The sequence below is a fragment of the Mastomys coucha genome, unplaced genomic scaffold (genome assembly GCF_008632895.1).
Source record: "Mastomys coucha isolate ucsf_1 unplaced genomic scaffold, UCSF_Mcou_1 pScaffold15, whole genome shotgun sequence".
NCBI lineage: Eukaryota > Metazoa > Chordata > Mammalia > Rodentia > Muridae > Mastomys > Mastomys coucha.
The window spans coordinates 103,906,688-103,917,797 of record NW_022196897.1 but is presented as its reverse complement, the minus strand read 5'-3'; the positions used below and the strand labels follow the sequence as shown (position 1 = coordinate 103,917,797).

General features: G+C 51.2%; 1 protein-coding gene across 2 annotated transcripts in view; it reads right to left on the bottom strand.

Moving 5' to 3' along the window:
- Window positions 1-2,506: 2,506 nt before the first annotated feature.
- Disp2 (dispatched RND transporter family member 2) overlaps window positions 2,507-11,110 on the bottom strand; it is a 15,722-nt gene continuing 7,118 nt past the window's right edge. For both annotated transcript variants that reach the window (XM_031371472.1, XM_031371473.1), the window contains exons 3-8: window positions 10,995-11,024; window positions 10,730-10,853; window positions 10,346-10,461; window positions 10,048-10,175; window positions 9,616-9,713; window positions 2,507-8,122 (exon numbers count right to left, since the gene is read on the bottom strand). In XM_031371472.1, coding sequence (XP_031227332.1) covers window positions 4,895-8,122; window positions 9,616-9,713; window positions 10,048-10,175; window positions 10,346-10,461; window positions 10,730-10,853; window positions 10,995-11,024 — 3,724 coding nt within the window. In that variant the 3' untranslated portion in view covers window positions 2,507-4,894. The remainder of the gene's footprint in view (window positions 8,123-9,615; window positions 9,714-10,047; window positions 10,176-10,345; window positions 10,462-10,729; window positions 10,854-10,994; window positions 11,025-11,110) is intronic.

Here is an 11,110-nt window from a genome sequence, read left to right as displayed (position 1 = left end):
TCGAACTCAGAAATCTGCCTGCCTCTGCCTCCCAAGTGCTGGGATTAAAGGTGTGTGCCACCACACCCAGTTAATAAATAAATAAATCTTTAAAAAGATTTATCTTTGTTATTTTTACTTATGTATATTTGTGTGTCTGTGTGGGGGCCTGCATGTAGGCCAGAGGCACCAGATTCCCCTAGAGCTAGAATTACAGGCTACTGTGAGCTGCTTAACACACTGGGAACCAACCTTGGGACCACTTCAAGAGCAGTGTATGCTCTTACCACCAAGCCATTTCTCGAGAGATGGTTTTTTTCAGACAGGTTTTCTCTAGGTAGATTTTCCTGTCTGGCCTTGAACTCTTGCTTCTTGAGTCTCAGTTGGTGATGCATCCCCTAATACAATCCCAGTCCTGGAATTACAGGCCTCAGCCACCAAGCCCGTAGGACCCTAGTTTTCCTTGGGAAGAGTGGGTTCTTCTGTTCTCTGCAGCAGGGGTGGGAGGAGCAGGTTCAGTGGAGAGCACCAGATGTTGGAGGAAGATGGGAAAAACACTTAACAGTTATCTCAAATGATGCAAGCTAGTAGTTAGAATAGAACGTCTAGCTATGCAGTGCTGAGGGTGCAGGTAAAGACGGCAAATTCAAATCTCCACTCAAAAGCTTTATCAGTCTGCTCCAGTGTGTGACTTTGTTTGCTGTTTCTTTAGAGACGTAGACCAGGCTGACCATATTAGCCAAAGATGACACTGATAATCTCTGCTTCCACTTCCCCCATGCTAGGCAGGCACTCCTCCAGCTGAATAAATCCTTAGGCTCTATTGTTTTATCTTAGACATGGTCTCATGTAGCCCAGGCTAGCTCTAAACTTGCCATGTAGCTGAGGCTGCTCTTGAACATTCCTGTCAGCCTGCTTCTGCCTATCCAGTGCTGGGATCACAGATCTGTGTCACCCTGCTCAGCACCCAGGCAGGTGTTAGTGCACTGTGGCTTTAAATGCCCTGTAGCGGGAAATTATTTCATGAATTTTGGAGAGCACACATGATTTCTTTGATTGCTTTCTACAAGCCTCAACAGTATGCTCTTAAACCTCAACACTTAATCCAATTGCCCCAAATATAAGATAAGTAAGCAGATATGCTGGAATGTTAAACTTGTAATGCTTTAGATCTTCATTCCAACATCAGGGTTAGAGGATGTGGATCGCCTACTACTAGTCTGATCTACTCTAGGCATCAAGTTATATTCATGTTTTCCCCTCTCTTATTGTTTGCTTTTCCAGCGCTGATGACTAAGCCTAGGGCATTTGCACGTGCTGGCAAACTCTCCATCACTCCACCACTCACCTCTGCCCTCAGCCCCATGGTGGCATTCTAGGTTATCACTGGGTTTTTCCTGTACACAAGACCCGGTATCTTGGAGAACAGATATGGTTGATTCGTCAGCTGCTCTTACTCATCTATGCAGCAATGATTTACAAGGACGAGACCTAGGCATCCTTTTAAAAAAGATCCTTAGGTGTACCTGAGCCCCTGATGCCAACACATGCACCCCTCTCACACTCTTAAGATTGTGAGAGAGAAGGGTGTGCTTGTAGATTCTTTGTGGGAGAGCTGTTTGAGGCAGAGTATAATGTAGCTGGCTTCAAACCAGCTCTAAGAGGATGGCCTTGAACTCTTGATCCTCTTGCCTCCCTTTCCCAAGTTCTGGGATCATGGGCATTCACGACCACGCCCAGTCGAAGGAGCAACTTTTCAGGGTCCATGAACTGTAGTCTCCCACAACACACAGCGGAAAAGCCAAGGTCAACTGCTGAGAAGTTACTGTACTCTCGTCTTGAGTTAAGGCAAAGTTTTGTGGAGCAGGGTGTTAGAGATGGATCACAGTGTCTCCTGTATGCTAACCATGTGATGTGCCACTAAGCTATACCCAGCCTGAGACAGACTGCTTGTGCTAAGTCACTTTACCCTCTCTGTGACCCATCTTCCCAGCCCAGCTGTGTGCTGGAGAAACTCACAGTACATGGTGCGTATAAGCCAGGATTCTGTTGAACAGCCACAAGCTGGAAAAGTAGAATGCTATTTGGGTACAACCTGAGAAACATCCCCCTACTCCCCACTCATTAGGTTTAAATTAGGTACTAGTGACTGCTTAGGTTTCCAAATGCCAGCAGTTAGCTCCTCTCTCTGGCCTTCCCTCCCTTTCCTTCTCTTTCCCTCTCTTTCCTTCTCTCCCCTCCCTTCCTTTTTAGACATGGCCTTGCTATGTTGTCTAAGCTGTCCTTGATCTTCTGGGCTCAAGTGATCCTCCAGCTTTAGCCTCCGGTGTAGGCTACAGGTACATGAATGGAGCCTGGCACGAGCAGGAAACATTTATCTCAAATTAGTTATCTGATAAGGAGATGGATTACACAGCCTGTTCTCTGTGGCCTTACCAACCACACAGACCCAGAATAGTCAGTGTGTGTAAACCACACCCAACCTGAACACATTAAAAAAGAAAAAAGAAAAGAAAGAAACAAAAACTCACCACACACATATTATTTTTCTTGTCATTATTACAACAACACGGTGTAAGGACTGACATAGCATTTACATCATATTAGGCATTATAAGTACTCTAGAGATGATTTAAAGTATGTAGGAGAATATGCATCATTATATGCAAATACTACACCATTCTACACAAGGGACTTGAGCATCCTCAGATTTTGGTATGCTGGAGGGTGCGGGGTGCGCTGGAGCCATTCTCCATCATGGATACTGAGGGAAAGCTGTCTTCTGTCTTTTCCACATTCTTATGTTCTCATCTGAGTTTCTGCTCCACTCTTCCTGGGCTACTTGGGGTGGGAGGTAGGTCTCAATAACATAAGAACTCAACAAAATAAAACAAAACTGTCCTCCGACTTGCCTCTAGTCTTGCCTTAGATTGTTTGGTACTGAAAAATTTCTTTCTGATACTCATATACAAAATGGCCTAGATTGGTGGTTTCCATGTTATGATCTATGGATCTTCTAGGAATCTGGAGACCCCTGGAGATCTGCACTAGAAAGGGAAGCTGAGCTAGCTCCCCTAAAGCTCACACCCTTTGGATCCCGAGTTCTAGACACAGGAGTTCTCTGAAAGAACGATCCTTAGGGGACTGTTAGATAGAGCTGGATCACCATGTCCCCCTCCTGCCTGATATGCTTGATCTTCTGAAGCCCAGATCAAACCATCCCTTTCCAAGAGATCTTCCTGGTCACCTCATGAAGGGCACCTGAGCTCAGCAGTCACACTGACCTGCTAATGCCTGCTTCCCAGCAAGCCAGCTCTCCCTTTCATGCCTCTTTTCCTTATAACACCACTTCCAACTCAGGTGTTCAGTAAACTTGCCTAGTGTCACAAGCTGTGTCACATGAAATAAAGCCTCAGGTGGTGCTTTGGGTGGAGAAAGCCAATGGCCCTGAAGCAGGCAGGCAGTCAGGAGGAGAGTGAGCCGTAGTGGCAGAATGAGTTAGGAGAGCACTCTGCTGCTGACCAGTGACACCATCCATCAACCTTACTGGTCTTGAGTCTCCCTAGAACCCTAAAGAGGCCTAGTCTTTAGAACCTGGGGATCTGACCTAGAGAAACTTCAGGATCATAGACAACCCCACAAGAGTAACTTTGTGTCCCTGTCTTAACTAGATTCTGTTCACATTCTCTGTCCTGTCCTTTCGTTTCTCTTCTGCCAAAGCCTGCCAGTACTCCTCAGCCTTGGAAGAGACATGTCCTTGGAGCCTAAGATTCAGCTCAGCTGCTTGTGATCTGCTAGTAGCTATCTCAGAGAGTTTCAGAGCAGGGAAGCTCAAAGGAAATGAGGAACTCTCGGGTCTACTCAGACTACAACTCTTTCTGGAGGTGGAGGTGGAGATGGAGACCCAAAGGGGAGGGAGGGCTCGCAAAGAGATGCTTAAGAAAAGAGAGTTGGTAAGCGCCAGAAGCAAAGGATCAAGACAGCCAGGGGCCAGGGGCCCTGAAGCAGACAGTCAGGAGGAGAGAAGGAGCTATAGTAGCAGCATGAGTCAGGAGAGGACCCTGCTGTTACCCAGTGGCATGACTTTGGGTAACACTCAATCAGCCATCCTTAGTCAGTGTCTTGACCAACTGCAGGCCACTCTGGAATAATTTTGCAAGGGTCCAAGAAGACTGGCAAGTGTGGCAATGGTAAAGGGTAACTATTGTTCACTAACAGGGGAACACTCTGGAGTCAGCTTCCCGTGGGGGAATCTTGGAATTTAGGGATACTCCAATGCTGACCTTCATGTCTCCTGCTTCTCTCTCGGCATCCACCTCTGTCCTACTTTTAGAGAGAGTCTAGTCACACTGGTGAGTGTGAGCAGAACAGGGCAGTGCAGGACAGAGGCCTATGTTCACTTCCGGCCCAGAGAAGCTTCCCAAGAAGTGAAGTGTCCTGATGAAGAGCCAATGAGAAGGGATGAGATTCAGTAGGTTCTTAAGAATTTTTCCAGGCAGTGAGGTACTCCAACAGGATCCCAAAGATGGAGTACCTTAAGCATCACTGAACTTCTTGTCACCTGGGAGACAGCTGATCGGCCTCCCCGGATACCTGGAACTGCACATCTGGCCTCCCTCCTTTCCAGAGAAGGGGTCCTTGTTGGCACTTTGGGGGGCAAATGAGTCCTCAGTTGGTCACAGAGAGAGCCTGGTATTACCTTGCAAAGCCCTCCCACTGAATCCTCCAGATGTAGGGGTAAGTAGCGAAGAGATCAAGGCTGGAACATCTGGCAGGGTTTAGAATCCATAGTTGGAGGGTGAGACATCATGTCGATATGGAGAAATACCTTCAGGCTCTAGGCTGGTATGGTATCTGCCTTATCTTCACCAACAGGGTTCTAGACCCTGGTCTGGCCTTCCTTGGCCTTCCTCTCTCAGCTGCTGTAGCCAGAGGTGTAGGTGCTAGGCCTACGGAGCCAAACATCTGGAAGATCTGGCTGACTGTTGGGAAGTACCACAGGGCTGATATCACCTGGCCCTCCACGGCCCTTCCAGGATAAGCTGCTGTGGTGAGAATTGGGCATGTTTGGGTCATAGATGGTCTCCTTCAGTGCCAGCCAGAGGGTGTCACGCTTCCCGTTCAGCTGACCCCGCTCAAGTATGGGGTGTCCAGTGCCATTCATGACTTCTGGGGAGGTGCCCACAGAATCTGGCACACGGACACTGGGCTCAGAGGCACAGGTGTCATCTGAGACGCTGAGTCCCTCCAGGGTGCTGGCCGAGGAACACAGGCCATCAGGGAGCTCTTCCACTTTGGGCTTAGGGCAGTGGGCAGGGCCTTCTGGCAGGGCCTGCAGGGGCTCAGTTTTCTGTCCCTGGGAATCTTGCCTGATCCAGGTTTGGGGGTTGGGACCAGCCTGCTTATACGGAGAGGAGGTCTGCAGGGCTGGACACTGGCTGAAGACTGTCTGGTGGTCCAGGAGCAGATCCCTTGGGGAGACAGGGACTTGGGCGTGCTGGAGGCAGCAGCTGCCATCATGTATCTGCAGGTCTTCAGAGAGTATGGAAGGGCGATGGGAAAGCTTGCTGGTGGCTGTGCTGGTGTCGAAGCTGGGACTCCGGCGCCGTGCCAGGGGCTGCAACTCATAGTGTTCGGAGAATCCTGGTGGTCCTGCTCGACCCTTCTCGTCAGGATCCTCGGTCCCGGCATCCCATGGCAGATGGGCACAGGGCCATAGGATCTGCCCACAGTTCTTCTCTGGCCCAAAGAAACAGCACAGGGACTGGAAGAAGAAGCTGGCAAAGCCACAGCCAAGGAACTTGACCATCATGACGATGATGCCCAGCTTTCGATAGAGCAGGATGGTGGAAGGCAGCATGACCACACCAGAGGCAAACAACACTCCAGTCGTCATTGCTGTGGCCCGGCTGATCTGACGTAAGGAGAAGGCCACACGGCTCAGGCGGTCCGGGTGTGGGCACAAGTGATAGGAGATACAGTAGTTAATGGTTAAGTCTACAGAGAGGCCCACAGAGGCAGAGAGAAAGAGGGCCTCGGCAGTGTTGAGTTGCCACTCAAGAAGAACCAGCAAGCCCACGGTGAGCAGCACAGTGCCAGCCACAGCTGCCACAGAGAACAGGCTGAGGGGAACATTCCATGTGCTCAGCAGCAGTGTGGCAAAGGCTAGTGCCAGTGCCAGACCAAGCACTACAGCAGGCTCTGTGCTTAGACTATGCTGCAAGCTGTACAGCTCCAAGGTGCTGGTGAACCAACCCTGGTTGAGGCCAGGAGGTGCCTTGCTCATCTCGGTTGACAGCCAGCGGCTGATTTCAGTGTAGAAGTGGTGGACCGGGCCGTACTCTGTACTGTATGGTAAGTTTGTCTGGAACTTCAGAACTAGAGCTGCCAGGTTGCCATGAGTATCGAAGCGGAGTCCCAGGTCACGGGTGCCATCAGGACTTTGCTCCAGAGCCATCATCTTGAGACAGTGCAGGTAAAGCTGGGGGGCCCAGGGGAATTCTGATTGGCCGCAGCATAGATCGGGACCCAGGCGGCCACAGTTGGGGCTCTCCATCCACTCTTGCAGGGCTTCCACTAAACACAGCGTAGGCCAACCCTCTGGCTGGTCTCCAAAGAAGCTCTGATTCTGGGCACTGTGGCAGAGAGCCAGGAGCCACTCCTGGGCCTCGGGGCTGCTAGGCGAGAAGTCAGGATCGCTTACCACTGAGCTGTTGGTGCGAGGGTCCAGGGGATCACTAGTGTCCACTGGCAGGATTCCCCACACCAGAACCACTGGCAAGTTGCCGCCTTCGTTTGGAGGCAGATCCTCGAACAGGAACTGCTGGCGGTACTCTGCATCAAAGCGCTCAAAGGGATGGCTAGACCGGAAGAACTGGCCGCCGAGTGGCAATAGAATAGGCAGTTGCAGGCGAGGGCTGACGCCGCCGATGTAGGCGCCCCCTGCCGCCAACGCCGCGAACCAGCAGATCCAGATGTACCGAAACTTAATGACACCACAGGGCAGCAGGCGCTGGAAGAGCAGGCGCGAGAGGATGGAAATAATCTTGCGAAGAATGCGGATCCGTCTGTGCAACGCCAGCAACAGCCTCAGGGGGTCGCTTCCGCCCCTCTGGCCCTGCGCTTGGGCCACACAGCCGTGTGCCAGGTAGCGCTCATGGAGCACCACGGTGGCGGGAAGCCAGAGCAGTGTGAGCCCCATGTGCACTAGTACAGCGGTGCCCATGAAAAGGGCAAAGCAGCGCACTGCGGGCAGGCGGCTCAGATAGCTGCCGTAGAAGGCCGCGCTGGTGGTGAGGCCCGAGACCAGGAGCAGGTAGCCAAAGTGGTGCATGGTACGGCCCACACGGTGTGGCAGGCCCCCGGAGGGCACCTGGCCCCTGCTGAGGCGCCACATATCGAAGAAGATGAGCGTGTAATTGACACAGACGCCACTAAGCAGAAGAAGAGACGCTAGATTGACAAAGGGGAAGTAGGCCATGCGGAATGCCACATGGTAAAGAAAGAAGGCCACCATTAGAGAGCCCAGAACCCCTAGAAGTGACATGAACGTGATGAAGAGTGAGCGCAGGTAGAGGGACATGCCAAAGAAGACGACAACCAGGGCTAGCAAGGGGTACATGGTATCTTCCGCTAGGTAGTACTTCAGCAGTCTGGGCTTGAGGCCCAAGTCCATGCCACTGATAGATGTGTAGTTGTCAGAGACTTTAATTGGGTCACCTAGGCCGTCCAGGTAGATGTCTAGAAGAGAGGAGGTCTTTATAATGGGCAGGAAGAGCAGGCCGAACTTGAGGGAGGGCACCTGGTAATCCGCAGTCTGGGGACTCAGAAAGTCTCTGTCTAGCAGGTAGTGCAGGAATTCATAGACAATGTTGCTTCCGGTACACTTGGCGGGAACTTGGGCACAAAATGGGGGTTTGTCCTGCCCAGACCCCACACAAGCAGGTACCAGGACACCACGATGGTAGTAGGTGGCACAGAACCGTAGCAGGGCCAGTGTGCGGTCTGTGTCAGCTTGGGTTGTGTCTTGGCAGGAGGAGCGGTTAGACAGCACAGCCAGATAGTTGCCCAGGGACCAGCTGGGGCAGCACTCATTGGCTGCTGATCGCTGGCACAGAGCCCCAAAGCTGATGTGAGAGCGGATCTGTAGGGCACACGGGAGTGGGGAGTGAAGCTCAGAGGGAAGTCCAGGGGCCCAGGTTACCTTAACCCTGTCCTGGGCCCACTCCCCTATTGTCATGCTGAAGGGCAGAGAGCAAGTATCTTGACAGCCCCAAAGGAATACTTTGTCTCAAAGCTGTCTTTGCCCCTAGTCTAGCTTCTAGAAACTCTGTCTTGGCTTTATCAAAGGCTTGGGGAAGTTTCCCCAGGCCTTTCTCAGAGGTTTCCAGAAGGGCTCCTACAGCCCTTCCCTACCAGCTCTGCAACTTCTTAGGTCAGGAATGGGAGTGGATGCAACAAGCCACATAGGGAACAAGGCCAAGAGACCAGGGAGCTGGAAGCAAGCAGAAGACATTCCAGGGTCAGGGTACTGAGAACTCCCAGCCCTTCTTTCCCTGGGTTGCTTAAAGCCTCTTAAGGCCGGAGCTTCCTCTTCCCACCTGTGCCTCCTTTCCTTTTCAACCCTGCTGTTCCCATCACAACAGCTGGTGTGGTACAAAGCTCCCACCTGGGAGTCAGATGCCCTGCTCTGCCACTAACCACAGGCATGTCCTTGGGGCCTAGTTCACAGTGCTGCTGCTGCTGCTGCTGTACATATATCAAGCCATTTCTAGTGCCAGCATTATGTTAGATTCTTACAAATTCTATCTCATTTCACAGCCACCATCCCTATAAAGGACACACTAGTATTGTCCCTATTTCATATTTTCAGGGCTGGGGATGGAGCTCAGTAATAGAGCACATACTCAGTACATATAAGTATCTAAGTTTGATCACTAGCACTACAAAAAAACCAAAGAAAACCAATCAACCAACCAACCAACTAACCAACCAACCAGCTAACCAACCAACCAACTAACCAACCAACCAAACAAACAAAAACAACACATATGAGGCAATGAGAGATTAAGAAGTTACATACCAAAGGAACCCTAGAGCTAGCTTTGAACTCAGGCATTTGAGGGCAGAACACGTATTCTTAACCAGTGTCTTCTGATGCTCTGGACTTTGTGGGTGTGACACAAGGGACTTGGGGTATAGAGCTACAGAGCAGTTTGCATACTGTTTTTAGCAGCAAACACTCCCATAGATGCCTTTGTATAAGGTTCCCTATTAGCATAACTGAATTGGCATTGCTTGGGTTGACAAGGCTGCAGCCTTGAAACCTAGAGTCTCAACTTCCCAGGGCTGGTGTATCTTCAACACACATTTGAGATCTCTTTTCAAACCCTTTGAAACTCCCTATGCTCTGCTTGAGTTCTCTTTGCCACGGGAGGTTGGAGCTTCTACAATCAGCTTACTTTTCGTTGCCCTGGCCCAACCCGGAGCCTCCAGTAGAATTGGAATAGTTTTCTAAGCAGGAAGAGCTCTCCCCAGTCCACCTTGGCAGTCCTGGCTAAGCAGTATTATACAGGGATTGGGCCCTTAGTATTCTCAGTTCCCACCCACACCCTGGCATGTCCCCAGCCAGCTCACCTGCTCCTGCTCTATGCGACACATGGAATGGATGGCTTGCAGGTTCCACAGGCTTCCCCCAGAGGTTGACACAAACACCAGCTTTGCATGGCTCTTCTCTGCAACACAACCCCCACACAGCTCAGCCCTTTGACCCCAGTACCTGGGTCCTCTAAAAGAGAAGATTCTCATCTTGGGCCACCTGAAGCCTTGGTTCCCAGCAGTCCGGAAGCCTATACCCAATGCCTAGTCTTGCCTGCATTCATTCAGTTTAACTGCACTTGGCTGGAGCATTTGAGACTGATTTCATTACTCCATTTTCCTTGGCTTGGATATGGCTGGCGGCCATTTTCTTTTGCTATCTGCCTATTATTTGCTCTGGACCTGCTCCTCCTACTGGGTGTGGGTAGGGACCCCCCCAATGAAGTCAGGACTGGCCATGATGCAGCTTACCAGGGCGGCCACAAAAAAAGTTCTCTTCTTCTTTGACTTCCACAGGCCCCACCATCCTCTTGGTCCGGACCACACTTTCCTCGGCCCTGCCCCAGGCTGCAGGGCTCAGGGTGCTGAGGAGGCTTGAGCTGAGGTAGAGAGGAGAGTTTTTCCAAGGTATTATTCAGGATGGTGGACTCTCAGGAAATGGAAGGAGCACCAGCTGCCTCTCACATGTCTTTGGAGAAGTCACCTGGTGTCCCTTCCTGGAGTTCTTCCTGCCTTTGCTACTCTCAGTGGGAAGATGGGGACATGTTACCTGTTCATCTCAGGGTCTGGGGAAAGAGAAAGCAGATTCTTGGGGCCAGTGAGGGCCTGCATGGCTTTCCAAACTTCTAGCCTTCGTCCTATCTCTGTGTCTCGAGGCTCAAAACCCTGCAAGAAAAAGAGCAGAGAGGAACAAGTGTGCAGGAAGGGTGGGGGCAAAGGAAGACTACCCTCCTTCTGCACCCTTCCCAGCTGTGGCCCTTTGGTTCCCTCCTACCTGGATTGTAGACATATGATTTCTGTACCATCCCTATAGCTCTTGGGTGATTCAGAACTCACCAACACCACCTTACCCCCCAAGATAGGTCAACTGTCTGCCCCAGACTGAACTGTAATGTTCAGTGTAGGGATCTCTTTCCCTCCCATGGCCTCTCACCAGTAATGGCTCAGAAAAGTCAAGTGGTGGGCTTCCCAACAGCCCAGCTAGGGTACAGAGGAAGATGAAGGCCAGACACCCCAGGAGCACAGCCACTGGCCACTCAGCAATCAGATGAGAATAGCTGGAAAAGAGGGAGAAAGCGTGCATGAGTTGATGTTGGATATGGTGGTAAGGTTGGTGAGCTGGGGTAGTAGAAAAGAGAATCCATGGAGTGGGTACCAGCCTAGCCACTCCTGGGAACACAGATGAGGACTGGCCCTACCTCCTCGGCATCCGGAAAGTGCGTTCCTGCCTGTGGAAGATAAGAAGAGACATTTACCATAGTCTTCTGGTGTGTGTGTGTGTGTGTGTGTGTGTGTGTGTGTGTGTGTGTGTGTG